Raw genomic sequence first — 14,358 nt, forward strand, 5'->3', positions numbered from 1 at the left:
TAAAAATAATAATAATAAAAAAGAATTATTATTTATTTAGTATTTTGAATCATATCCTGCCCTCCCCGCAAGCTGGCTCAGGGCGGATCAGAACAAGATTTGTGGCAGAAGTGAGCCGTGACTCGTGAAAGCTCCTCCCCTGCCACAAATGTTGTTAGTCTTCAAGGTGCTCCTGGACTCTTGCTCTTTTTTTACTGCTACAGACAGGCTAACACGGCTACCCATCTTGATCTAGAATTTACGTAGGAAGTATTGGCCTGCTTCCTACTTAGCAGTTTTCCTTAAAAAAGGAAAATCACCTTTAAAAAATAGCTGCTATTACCTTGTTTAATTTCTGTTGTAGTTTCATATAACAAAATTAAAACTCTAGGCTGGCCCTGATGTTCTAGGGTAGCAGCCACAGGTAATGTAGAGATACTCAAACTTTTCTTCTTCTTTTTAATTGGACCCATTTGTGAGCTTACTCTGCCTTTTGGGACCTACTTGTGAAGTTACTCCACGCTGCTTCTCCACCCAAAGAGTAATAAACATGCAGAATTCACTGCCACAAGAAGCTGTAGCTGCTACAGGCATAGGTAGCTTCAGGAGGGGGTTGGATCAACATATGGAGCGGAGGTCCATCAGTGGCTATTAGCCACAAGGTATAGATGGAACACTCTGTCTGGGGCAAGTGATGCTCTGTATTCTTAGTGCTGGGGGGGCAACAGTGGGAGGACTTCTGGAGTTCTGGCCCCACTGGTGGACCTCCTGACGGCACCTGGTATTTGTGGCCACTGTGTGACCCAGAGTGTTGGACTGGATGGGCTATTGGCCTGATCCAGCATGGCTTCTGTTATTTTCTTACTTTTCCAGCTCCCCAGCATAAAATGCAAGCATCTCTTGGATAGTTTCAGAAGGGGAGTCATATTGGATCTGCCATAGAAAAACTAGATTTGAGTCCAGGAGGACCTTAGAAGAGACCTGCAAGGTTTTTTTTTTTGGGGGGGGGGGAATGGGGAGATAAGCTTTTGAGAGCCAAAGCTCCCTCTGTCATATGGGAGCTTCACCGGATGAAAGGAGCTTTGCTTGTCGAAAGCTTATGCCCGGGAAATCTTGTTGGTCTCTGAAGTGTCACTGGACTCTAATCTAGCTCATGTCACCTCAAGTGATTGCAAGCTGCCTTTTATATATTCAGGCACACACTTTCAAAAATGTTAGGCGTACACTTAAAAATGGAAGGTGTTGGACAATGCCCATTGTCTTGGTTGGAGAAGCAGGATTCTACATATAATGAAAGGACCAGGGGGCAGAGTGCATGTCCATTTAGTGGGAAGCTAAGATAAGGCTGAAATCTTCATTTGCTGGTACTAGTAGAGAACGAATGCTGATGGGCCAGTTGTCTTTAAAACATAAACTTAGCCAGGACAGATGGTTGCATTATATTTTTATCCCTCTTTCCTTCCAAGAGTTGAAGGTGGCATACATGGTTCTTCCCTCTTCATTGCATGTCACACCATCCTGTGAGTTAGATTGGGAGGAGACAGAGGGGGACCCAGTTCCCAGCCACCAGTGAGGTGGGCCTGGACGGACACTGGCTGCGCCCATTGGCTCCTGTACTACCAGAGGGCGGGAGCAAGCTTGAGCTCCTGATGGGTGGTACCTTGGCTTACCTGCTATGGCCTGGCTAGAAGTTACTTCTAACAATCATCAAAAGTCTGTAAGATTCAGGTGGGTAGCCGTGTTGGTCTGAAGCAACAGAACAAAGTTTGAGTCAGTGGCACCTTTGAGGCCAACAAGGTTTCATTCTGGGAATAAGCTTTTGTGTGCATGGACACTTAGTGCTGGAGAAGACTCTTGAGAGTCCCTTGGACTGCAAGAAGATCAAATCAGCCAATCCTAAAAGAAATCAACCCCGACTGTTCCCTGGAAGGCCAGATACTGAAACTGAAGCTCAAATACTTTGGCCACCAAATGAGAAGGGAGCACTCACTGGAGAAGACCCTGATGCTGGGAAAGATTGAAGGTCAAAGAAGACGGGGACGGCAAAGGATGAGATGGTTAGACAGTGTCATAGATGCAACGAACATGAAATTGAGCAAACTTCAGAGGACGGCGGAAGACAGGAAGGCCTGGCGGGATCTGGTCCATGGGGTCGCGAAGAGTCGGACTCGACTGTGCGACTGAACAACAACACTTCATCAGATACACTGACAGTGTATCCAATGAAGTGTGGAAGCTTATACCCAGAATGAAACTTTGTTGGTCTTACAGGTGCCACTGGACTCTTAACTTTCTTCAGAAGGCTGGTAAAGTCATTCACCTCTCCCCACCACAATAAAGTATCTGAACAGAATTCATCCCCAGTGGAGGAAAACAATTCATACAGAGTTTCTACCCAAAGTGCTGGATTAATAACCAATTTGCTCTATTTCTTTTTTTAGCCATGCATATAAGTTGCTTGGTTGGTAAGGAAGAGAGTTATGCAGTCAGTCCTGATTGTGCTGAAAAATATCAATGCCAGAATGTTTAATTTTCTTTCAGGTAATACACATGGGCCAGTTGACCATTTCCCCCTTCTGAATGGTATAGACGTAATATTTTTTGAGACGGTCGGTCTAGCTCTGCTAACCTCATAATTGTTTTAATTCATGGATGTAACTCTGCTTAATCCAAACTGAAGCACCTTGCTTTTTAAACACAAGTGAAGAATAAATGTTTCACTCTTTTGGTCTGGTTTAATTTCCCCTTTTTATAACATAATTAATCAAATCTTAACTGGTTGGAATTTTTTTTACACAATATTGTGGTGATGTGAGATACTAGTTTTACTTTTGTACACTCTCTTCAGAAAGGTCCTATCTGCATGCCGCTGTATAGCACCATCTGTATTCTGCTCCATTAGGCTAGCCTTGATTTGGGGGGTCAGGGGGAATATTTGGGGTATTTTGCTGTACACTGTACAGATCAGTGCTGAATACCAGATATTGGACTTCAGAAGTTATCAGGCTTCCTCCTGCTGTCCGGGAGACCGAATATTTTCACATCTTTGTTATCAAATAATGCTGAAAACTGTCTTTTTGAATGCATAGTGTATAAGTTGACCTATGGAATGAATGACCCCCAGTGTAGCTTTTGGGTAGGTACCCTTCTGTTAACTTGACAAGAGAAGATAGCTTGAGGGTTACTGTGCTTGGGTGTCTTCTGAAATCAAAGGTGATAAAACTGGATTGGGATTTTATCTTCTCACCGTCCTCCCACTCTGCCGAAGTGGTCCACAGTGGGCAGAAGTAGCCTTTCCTGTTAGTACAGCAGCCAGGTGTATGTACACATAGGGTTACAGGTTCCTGCATAAGCTGTGACTCCAAAAGTTCATCCCTAATTTGAGAACAGATCTCTTTTCATAGATGGCTTATGGTTGACATGTTCACACCTTGCTACTAAGTGCTTGAACCTCTGTGTGCTGAAACCTGTCCTGCTCCCAGTAAATACATACGTAGAAATAAGCCCTATGAATCGCAGTGGGGTTCACTGCCAAGAATGTAAGAATAAGAGAACTGATTCTGTTGCTGTCTGAGCAACCTCAGTCCTGTCCCTCGAGTTCCCACGACGAATCAGTGGGCCACCATCTTGATTCCATGCTGTAATCAATGGGCCACCGTCTCGATTCCGTGCAGTGGCCGTCTGTTTCTGTAGTGCTGTAGCCTTCTTGGACCATGGAGAGATGGCATTATACGTTCTCACCAGTGTCAGTGCTAGAGCCCACCGTTCCAAGCTGACAGTTTCAGAGCAACCAGCAGTGAATTGCATTTTTCTGCCTTTTGGGATGGTCGGTCTACCTCTGCTAACCTTGTAATTATTTAATTCATGGATGTAACTCTACTTACTCCAAACTGGAGCACCTGGCTTTTTAAACGCAAGTGAAGGATAAATGTTTTCACTCTTTTGTGTTCAAACCTTGCTACTAAATGCTTGAACCTCGGTGCGTTGAAACCTGCTTCTGCCTCACGCTTTGCTCCCAGGAAATACATATGTGGAAATCAGACCCATTAACTGCAGTGGGGTTCCCTGCCAAGAATGGAAGGATGAGAGAACTGATTCTGGGCACTGGCGAGCCCAGGCAGGAGGGCCCTCTTGGATTTTTGTGCAGATGCACCATAGTATCAGAACTTGGATTTTTGTGCAGATGCACCATAGTATCAGAACTTGGATTTTTGTGCAGATGCACCATAGTATCAGAACTTGGATTTTTGTGCAGATGCACCATAGTATCAGAACTTGTTAACCAGGGGTCGTTTCGTAGAAAAAGAGCTAGGGGAACTCATTAGCATAACTCATTAGCATATACCACATCCCCGGACATCACCGGAAGTGTGTCATAAGGCCACACACCCCGCCCCCAACGGTCCCAGCCGCCACCGCCGGCCTTGCAGCTCCACTGCCGAGCCCCATGAGGCGCCCGGCGGTGGACCTGCAAGGCTGGCGGGAGTGCAAGGAAGCCCCGCGAAGGCCCTCCCTGGCCCCAGGCAGGCAGGGGTGGGGAGAGGCAGGGAGGAAGCAACTTACCCTCCCTCTTCTCCTGCCTCCTCCTGGCTGAATGAGGGCCGGAAGCGGGGCGGCCGAAAGCAGGGGGTGGGGCTTCGTCATGTGCCCCGCCCCCCGTACCTCACCCGGGGGAACTGCGATCCCCCCCGAAATGACCTCTGTTGTTAACCATCGATACAGCTACCTGTTCCTGCCAGGAGTCTTATGGGATTGGCCATCGCTCTCCATTCCAAGGTTCTGGTGGAAGTCCAGTTTGACAGTCTGGAACTTAATGGAGTTACAGGAAGAGGCCCATAGTCACGATGCAATGTTCCGTACCTCGCAATCCATTTTGACTGCTACTGAGATTGTCTTTGGGTTTAACTCCATAGCAGGACACAAAATGATGCTTCCATCTGAATGTAGGCCCCAAAGGCTAGTCCTGTTCCCAGGTGTTTGGGGAGGGGGGGGATTGTTTCCAGTTCAACTTTGACGTATTCTCATAACTCAAAATGAGTGTGCGGTGACTTGCTTTGTTGTCTGAATACTATCAGTTTTCCCGTTTGATCCTTTATAGTTCTGTCGTGGGGCTCGCTTAGGTGTAAAGATCTGTTTTCCCCATCCTTGCCAGCTCTGGGATGCACGTGGAAGAGAAAAATATTTGCAGCAGCCCCTAGCTTCCTTAAATTGTGGGGGTATGAGTCTTTTTGTCGGTTCTCCAAAAGCAGTAACTTGACCCTTCTCTTCCCGACAGGTGGTAGGCAAGAAAGGAGAGAGCCACTAGATCACAAGGAAGAAAACACTGGAAGGCCTTACTGCAATCAACGCGAGATCATCACGTGTATCTCAGACTCCCGGGAAGCCGCTCGACCCCCCAACACAAGAGAGACTCTCCGTCTGTTCCATTTTAATACCATTACAAATAAAAATTGCTGCATTTTTTTTTTTTTGTTAGTACGGGATTTCACTCAAGTGTTTACTGTTGTAATCTTGGGACGTGGATTTGTAAATAAAATTCATTAATTTTGCCAAGCTGCACAGTGGACAATTCGGCTTTTCCTGAGCTGAAGATCACTTCAGGAGGTTGGAGCCGGGACTCGTCGCTTGTTCTTGGGTTTTATCTTTTCCACCCCCTTGCTGAAGATTTCTAAACATCCTTAATGTTCTATAAGTGTCTGGTTTAGAGGAGGATCGTACTAAGCGATAAGGACATAAGAACATAAGAGATGCCAATGTTGGCTCAGGCCAAAGGCTCATCCAGTCCAACACTCTGTATCACACAGTGGCCAGAAATACCAGTGCCATCAGGAGGTCCACCAGTGGGGCCAGGACACTAGAAGCCCTCCCACTGTTGACCCCCCACCCCCCAAGCACCAAGATGACAGAGCATCACTTGCCCCAGAGTCCCTATCTATACCTTGTGGCTAATAGCCACTGATGGACCTCTGCTCCATATGCTTATCTGATTCCCACTTGAAGCCGTCCATGCTTGTAGCCGCCACCACTTCCTGTGGCAGTGAATACCAAGTGTTAATCACTCTTTGGGTGAAGAAGTACTTCCTCTTATCCGTTCTAACCCGACCGCTCAGCAATTTCATAGAGTGCCCACGAGTTCTTGTATTGTGAGAAAGGGAGAAAAGTACCTCTTTCTCTACCTGCTCTTTCCCGTGCATAATCTTATAAACCTCAATCATGTCTCCCCTCAGTCGTCGTTTCTCCAAGCTAAAGAGCCCTAAGCGCCTTAACCTTTCCTTATAGGGAAAGTGTTCCAACCCTTTTATCATTCGAGTTGCCCTTTTCTGCACTTTTCCCAAAGCTATAATATCCTTTTTAAGGTGTGGTGACCAGAACTGCACACAGTATTCCAAATGAGGTCGCACCATTGATTTATATAGGGGCATTATGATATTGGCTGATCTGTTTTCAATACCCTTCCTATTCTAAGCTGTACCGAGGTATTTTAAAGGAAATAGTTTGCCTTTTGACAACCCCGGCTTCTGCCTGTGTGTCATAAGGCTCCGATTTGCAGCCGGTTTTGCTAGAGTAGCCCTCTTTAACGGGGGTGTGGGAGTCAGGATACTCCAGGCCCACATGTGCTAGTGCACTGTCAAGGTCCACAGATCCCTATTGCACATTTTTTTGCCTTCGGGAATGACCACTGGAGGGACCAAAGACATCGCTGGGGAAACTCAGGCTTAAAGGTGGCTTGTTGCTGACCCCCTCTTGTGCAGGCTTCATGTTGGTTTTGCTCGAGTGCTTATATTGCACCCAGTGTTCCTTCTAAGCTGAGTTAGTGTGAGCTTGCTCAGGGTTTTTTTTTAACCTCCGGCTCACACATTTTTGCCTTCGCCCAGGAAGGAGGGCTCCAGAGCAAACTAATTTATGCCGTAGCCAAATCGCTCGCTCACCACTTTAATGCCGATAGCTCACAAAGTCGAATTTTTGCTCACAGGACTCTGTTGCTTAGAGGGAGCATTGACTGCACCATGCCCAGCAAAAGGAGCTGCTGGTTTTCCAGTGTATGGACCGATCCGAAAAGTGATCTTGCTGCTCCTGCTGCAGCAACATTTTAAGCCTGCCTGCGTGGGGCAGAATTGACCGACTGTCCTCTTTGTCTCAGAAGTCTGCTATCCTCTGCCTTTAATAATACAGAATTACATCTGTATGGACTATTGAAAGCTGGCGGTTAAAATTGTGTGTGGTGGTGGTGGAGGCAGTCCACTTCGCCTTTCCAGTTCATCCACCTGAAGCCGCCTTCTACTGAATGAGACCATCCGTCCGTCAGATGCAGTCTTGTCCACTGTGACTGGCGGCAGCAACCCTCCAGCGTCTCAAGCAGAGGTCTTTCCCCATCACCTCCTGCCTGGTCCTTTTAACTGGAGACGACAAGGATTGAACTGGGACCTTCTGCATGCCAAGCAGAAGCTCTGCCACTCAGCCAAGTCCCCTTCCTAGAAGGGCCCTCCAGGGTCTCAGGCAGAGGTCTTTCCCATCACCTACTGGAGACGACAAGGATTGAACCTGGGACCTTCTGCATGCCGAGCAGAAGCTCTGCCACTGAGCCACAGCCCCTCCCATAATACTACTGCAACAGGGGCAAGGAGACTTACTAGCTTCTTGGATGCCCAGTTGGGCCAAACCTTTGCACTCTGGCAGTGTTGAGCCAGAATGTAACATCTGAATAGCTGTCTTCAAAATGTTCTCTGATGGGGATACTTCATTTGGAGCCAGTTTGGTGCAGTGGTTAAGTGCGCGGACTCTATTCTGGGAGAACTGGGTTTGATTCCCCACTCCTCCACTTGCAGCTGCTGGATGACCTTGGGCAAGCCATAGTTCATTTGCCTCCTGTCCTTGAAAGAGCAGTTCTTGAAAGAGCTCCCTCAGCCCCACCTACCTCACAGGGTGTCTGTTGTGTTGAGGAGAAGGGAAAGGAGTTTGTAAGCAGCTCTGAGACTCCGAGTGAAGGGCAGGGTATAAATCCAATCTTTTCTTCATTATGGCCAGCACTTGGCCAGCGCATGCCTGCTTTGGTTTGAATTTCCTGCTACACTTCTTTCAGCTGTGCTGCAAATACTTATCCAGATGCCAACATGATAGGCCATGGAACTACGTTTTGCAGAACATTTTCTCATACTTACCTGCTGCATGGTGTTGTGGTAAAGGCAAAACAGCTCTAATGTGGATAGCCCAGGCTAGTTTGGTCTTGTCAGACCTTGGAAGCTAAGCAGGGGCAGCTCTGGTTCATACTTGGATGGGAGACCACCGAGGAAGTCCAGGGCTGCTGTGTATTGGCAGGCGATGGCAAACCACCTCTGTTTGTCTCTTGCTTTGAAAACCTTATAGGGGTCACCATAAGTCAAGCGGTGACTTGAGAGCAAAAAAAATTGAAAGAGCGCATGTCATGATACAGGATACTGAATCCTTTTGGATTTTAGTATTGTCCAAAGTGCCTAACTTTGCAGAGGTACTTTTCTAATCTGCACCCCCTTCCCTTTCTTTCCCCAGATTTCAGCTCAGTGGGAGAGGGGAAAACTGTCATTGGCAGATATTTCTGATATCTGCCTGTTTGGAGCCCCTTTTCTTTTTCACATTTGTGGCTAAACTTTTAATGGCATTATATTATCTCCGTGGGAGGTTTTCTACCGAAATGTTTAAGGCAGATAGTTATCTTTTATCGAGGGACGAGTGTCTAGGCTCAATTGCTTTAAGCCTTTTTCTGTAAATCTCCTTGGCAAAGAGCCCTCTTCCAGAATTTTCCCCCTAAGTCGTACGCTGACCAGCGCCATGTCCGTATGTGGCTGCTTTTCTAATTCGCAGTCAGTTTCTAACAAAGACATTTTAATTGGAATAATTACTTTGTTGACTTAAATTTTGTTGCGTTTCTAAGTACAATAAATCCCAACAAAAAATTTAAATCCTAGCCTCATTAGCATTCTGGGTTCTTTTGTTAAATGCCGCAGGCAATTTTTTGCCACGTCTTGGCAGATATAAGCATTATAACTCAGCTAAATTCTCGCGCACAAAGAGTTGGACGCAGTCCATGAGAAATATCTCCTGTGGAAGCCGCCTTGGAAAATTGAAGTGAGTTAGCAAAGGAAACGAGCTGGTTCTTTGGCCAAGCCACCGCTTAGGGCAATGCCATAAGCAGGGAGCTGATGTTCTGCCTTTCCTCGACTGCCTTCCAACTATCGACAGCAACAGGTATTTGCCTCTTGGACCTGTACTTCCTGCCAGCGCCAAGTAGGGAGCCATGTGCTGTCGTCACTGGTTCGACTAGGAGTCAGCGGTCATAAGAGGCAATAGTAAAGGTAAAAGGTTTCCCTTGCTCGAAAGCCAGTCGAATCCGACGCTAGGGTGCGGTGCTCATCTCCGTTTCGAAGCCAAAGAGACAGCGCTGTCCGAAGACATTTCCATGGTCATATGGCTGGCACGGAATGCTGTTACCTTCCCACTGAAGCAGTACCTATTTATCTACTTGCAAATTCTTGCTTTTGAACTCCTAGGTTGGCAGGAGCGGGGACCAGAGACAGGAGCTCACTCCGTCATGCGGCATTGGGGTCTCGAACTGCTGAACGACTGACCTTCCGGTCTGCAGTTCAGTAAACCATTTGAGCCACCGCAGCCCCTTTTATAAGAGGCAACGGGTCCCCCTTATTTGGGAATGACCATACACCTTGAGCCAGCCTTTCCATGGAGAGGTGGGAGGACAACTTCAGCGGGCTTGAAATGATTGGGCTTACGGTAGATCTGGACAGCCTATGCTAGCCCAATCCCTTCCGTTCTGGAAGCTAAGCAGGGCCGGCCCTAGTTAAAATTTAGATGGGAGGCGATCATGGAACTCCACAGTTGCTGTGCAGAGGCAGGCAATGGCAAACACCACTGTTCACCTCTTGCCTTGAAAACGCTATGGGGGCACCATAAGTCATCTGTGACTTGATGGAATGTTCCTCCACCAACTTCAGGGAGATACTCCCAATGGGATGGGCCTCCAGTCTTGCGTGATGCACTCCATTCATCTCAACTGGCAAATCCAAGTGTCTAATATACCCTCACAAGGAATGTGTCCTTCCCCCTTGACTAGCACAGAGGAAAACCCACCTGGGAGCAGAGAAAGGTGTCGGGTTGTCCCCAAAGATGGTCTGGATGGCTGGAAGGGAGGAGGTTCCGGCCTTGGAGTAGAAGGCCAAGGAAGCTATGGGGAGCCAGCAAACAATAGCCAGGTGGCAAAGAATTGGGGCAGGTAGTAAGGTAAGAAGCAAGAGAGGAGGAAGGGTGGGAGGGGCAAGGTTCAAAGAGGGGAAAGTACAAAGGGAGAGATAAAGTTGTACCCTGCCTGTCCTGTAGACGTGATCCTCATTGCATGTCAGTAGCAGAAGGTCTGTGGATGGAGACAAACTCAAAAGAGGAAGAGCTGGGGAGGGTAGGCTTCTGATAACCTCTTTTTCTTAACATAACATAAGAGACGCCAATGTTGGATCAGGCCAAAGGCCCATCTAGTCCAACACTCTGTCACACAGTGGCCAAAAATACCAGGTGCCATCAGGAGGTCCACCAGTGGGGCCAGGACATTAGAAGCCCTCCCACTGTTGACCCCCCCAAGCACCAAGAAGACAGAGCATCACTTGCCCCAGAGCCCCTATCTATACCTTGTGGCTAATAGCCACTGATGGACCTCTGCTCCATATGCCTATCGAAGCCGTCCATGCTTGTAGCCGCCACCAGTTGGTGGAAATGATTGGGCTTATATTTCAGGACCCTTGGGGGGTATCTGCAGGTGACTGGCTCAGGTGACTGACAATGGAATGTGCAGGGGCTCTGGTGAGATCTTTGGGATGCCTGTTTAGCCTGGGGGTGTATGGCGATTTTGCCTTTATCCCTCCCTCCCCTTCCTTACAGGATTTCCCCCCTTTTTTTCTTCTTTCTTTCTTGCAGAGCTATATCTATTTTCTCCTTATTAGTTGGTCTGTGGCTGTCCCACCCTATCACATTATATATTTTGATGTTGGCCCAGCCCAGGGACTTGAGGAAACAGGAAAAAAAATCACCTGCTTATATTCCACTTCTGTACTGGCACATGAGAGGCTTTTGAAAGTTCAAATTAAACAAAATATTTACGTTGGAGGGGGAAGGTGAGGTGGAATCGGGTAGGGTGTATGAGGTGAACTGATAGTAAAAGCTGAGGTAACTTTGTAATCACACTAAATGTAGATAATATGTTGCCAAGAAGTATTTTTTTCTTTACCAAAAGATCTTTGAAACTTTGAGGAGAGTCAGTTTGATGTAGTGGTTAAGTGCGCGGACTCTAATCTGGGAGAACCGGGTTTGATTCCCCACGCCTCCACTTGCACCACTAAAACCAAATAAAGAAGAGAAGAAGAAGAGATTGGATTTATACCCCGCCCTTCACTACCCAAAGGTGTCTCAGAGTGACTTCCAAACTCCTTTCCCTTCCCCTCCCCACAACAGACACCCTGTGAGGTAGGTGGGGCTGAGAGAGCTCTTGACAGAAACTGCTCTTTTTCAAGAACAGCTCTGACAGGACTATGGCTTGCCCAAGGTCATCCAGCAGCTGCAAGTGGAGGAGTGGGGAGTCAAACCCAGTTCTCCCGGCTTAGAGTCCGCGCATTTAAAGAGTTTGTAAGCCACTCTGAGACTCCTTTGGGTAGTGAAGGGCGGGGTATAAATCCAATCTCTTATTTTCAATTTCAGCTTTAACTCGCAAGCATAGGTTTCTGAGTTTCACTGACACTTCACATTTAGAAGGCTGGAACATACAATCAAGTTCCCAAAATCCTTCTATGTATCTGTATCCTCTTGCAAGAGTTATCTCCCTTTTCACTGGGCAGGGATTGCTTCTCTTGAGTAGAAGCTCTGTCCCTTTTTGAACTTGAAAGGGGATCTTCCATGATCCTCTCACTCCTCTTTGCCTCATTCCCAGTTCTCAGTCAGTGCTAAACTCTCTTTTTCAACTGTCAGTTCCCAACTGCCATTTCTTACCTGATGATCTCCTGAGAATTCCGTTTGAACCGCCTGTCACTCAAAGGTTCTCAGACTTTCTGAAGCATTGGGAGGCATTGGTAGTCGACCACAAGGTGACAATGGGACAGGAGGCCATGCTATCCTGGTGGAGTAGGCATTTGATTAGTTTACCAGGCAAGCTGGTATTGTCAGGGAGCATCTTGAGTGGTCTGGAGCGCTTAGTTTATCATCCTGCAAGCATTGGTCATTAATCAGAGAGTCACAGAACAGAGCCTTTAATTAGAGCATGTCAGAGTCCCTATGAGAATTGGGCCACTTCATCATTCTTGGGCCTCTTCCTTATGCATACCCTGATCATGATTCTCTGGTCTGATATCAAAGAGGCAACCTGTCTCTGAACTTTGTCCTGCATTATGAATGGGGGGGGGGGGGGGAGGTGGCAAAAATACAGCAATACAGCTCTAATGCCATCAGTGGCATGAACTGGGGAATGGTGCACCTGAGAGCTAGGGTAATGCAATAAGTAAAGGATCAGACTTGGACTGGGCAGATTATTTGCAATTAATTTAGTACAGCATTTGAACCATTCCTTTCCTTTTGGCTCAAGGCAGCTTACAGGTACTTACTAAAACCAAATAAAGAAGAGAAGGAGAAGAGATTGGATTTATACCCCGCCCTTCACTACCCGAAGGTGTCTCAGAGTGACTTCCAAACTCCTTTCCCTTCCCCTCCCCACAACAGACACCCTGTGAGGTAGGTGGGGCTGAGAGAGCTCTTGACAGAAACTGCTCTTTTTCAAGAACATCTCTTATCAGAACTACGGCTTGCCCAAGATCATCCAGCCAGGTGCAAGTGGAGGAGTGGGGAATCAAGCCCGGTTCTCCCAGATTAGAGTCCGTGCGCTTAACCGCTACACCAACCCCCCACGCAAAAAAACAAGGATACCTGCTGTTCATACCCCATCAGATGCTCTGCCAAACAAACCTTGCAGCTGTTCATAGAGATATCCAAGGAAGGGTCTCCCATCATCTCTTCAGGGAGCCCACACCATAATGTGGGGGTGGGGGCTTGCTGGAAAAGATCTGGGCTCTGGTCAATATCAGGAGGGCCACCATGAATGGGGGAAACAGCCAGCACCAGCAGGTGGCAGTCTGAAGACAGTAACTGGCGCATGGGACAAAGGAAATGGACCTTCAGGTATGTGGGCATCAGGCTATGAAGGGCTTTAAAGGTCATAAGCAGCACCTTGAGTCGAACTTGGAAACAAACTGGCAGCCAAACGGCCTCATGGGGGTTTTGTGAGGAAACGGCGGAGGAGAAAATGGCCCTGAATTCTTAGGATGATATAAATGTGATAGCAGAAGAGGCTGCGGTCATGACTAAGGTGGAAACCTGGGCCTGCATACCCAATGGCTGATTTTGAGGGCCTGAGGGTATGGAAACAGCCCTTCTGGGTCAGCACAAAGGTCCATCAAGGCCAGACTCCCGTTTCTGTATAGGCGCTAAATGCTTCTCGGAAGACAGGGAGACTGTGGTTCTGCATCCTTCATTCCCAACACCTGATACTTGACATTACTGCTGCTGATTTTATGCCACCTGGATTTTATGCCAACAGCCAAGAATAGACCCATCCTTAGTGAAATTTGGTTCTAAGTCAAGACAGTAGTAATTAGCCCACCTCGTAGCAGAGAATTCTGTAAGCGGATCTCTATGTTGCCTGTAGAAGTACTTCGTTTTCTCTGCTTTAAACATTCCAGCGCTCAGTTTCCTCAGCGCACTCATATTCTAGGACTGTTGAGAGAAGAACTCTGATTTGTACTCCCCGCGCCCTCATTTTGTAATCCTCTATTAATTTGCCCTGTTTCCAGTCATTAGACACGAACTAAGCTTCTAGGGGATGTATATTTACAATGAAGTGCATTCATATACCTTGGGTATTGTACCTTCCAAGTGAGGTACGCATGAAGCTGCCTTCATCAGGCCAATGGCCCTTTAAGGTCAGTATTGTATACCCAGACTGACTGTGGCTCTCCAGGGTTTCAGACAGAAGTCTTTCACGTCACCTACTGCCTGATTCTAGATGCTAGAAATTGAACCTGGGACCTTCTGCATCCCTAGCAGAGACTCAACCTGTGAGTCATGGCTCCTCCCCCTCACCCCTTGGGATTAAATGCTTTTTCTGGTCCTGCCTAAATAGTTTTAGGTGGTGAATTAAGAAGGGGAAGCTGGCCACTAATGCAGAGAAAGTGTAAAAATCCCCGTTCAATGTAGTGATGGCAGTATAAATGAATGTTCCTGGTTCCTCCTTTTAAGACACCCTGTGAGGTAGGCGGGGCTGCGAAAGCTCTGACAGAAACTGCTCTTTTTCAAGAACAGCTG

The 14,358-nt window shown here is 47.3% G+C and overlaps 1 protein-coding gene across 1 annotated transcript in view; it reads left to right on the forward strand.

Annotated features, from left to right (window-relative positions):
- Window positions 1-5,509, forward strand: part of TXNL1 (thioredoxin like 1) — a 31,189-nt gene extending 25,680 nt beyond the window's left edge. Inside the window, exon 6 of the mRNA XM_015413854.1 lies at window positions 5,255-5,509. Within this exon, the coding sequence (XP_015269340.1) occupies window positions 5,255-5,284 (30 nt within the window). The 3' untranslated portion in view covers window positions 5,285-5,509. The remainder of the gene's footprint in view (window positions 1-5,254) is intronic.
- The last annotated feature ends 8,849 nt before the right edge of the window (window positions 5,510-14,358 follow it).

This window comes from Gekko japonicus, unplaced genomic scaffold (assembly GCF_001447785.1).
Source record: "Gekko japonicus isolate JY-2015 unplaced genomic scaffold, Gekko_japonicus_V1.1 scaffold1069, whole genome shotgun sequence".
In the NCBI taxonomy this organism is placed as follows: Eukaryota; Metazoa; Chordata; class Lepidosauria; order Squamata; family Gekkonidae; genus Gekko; species Gekko japonicus.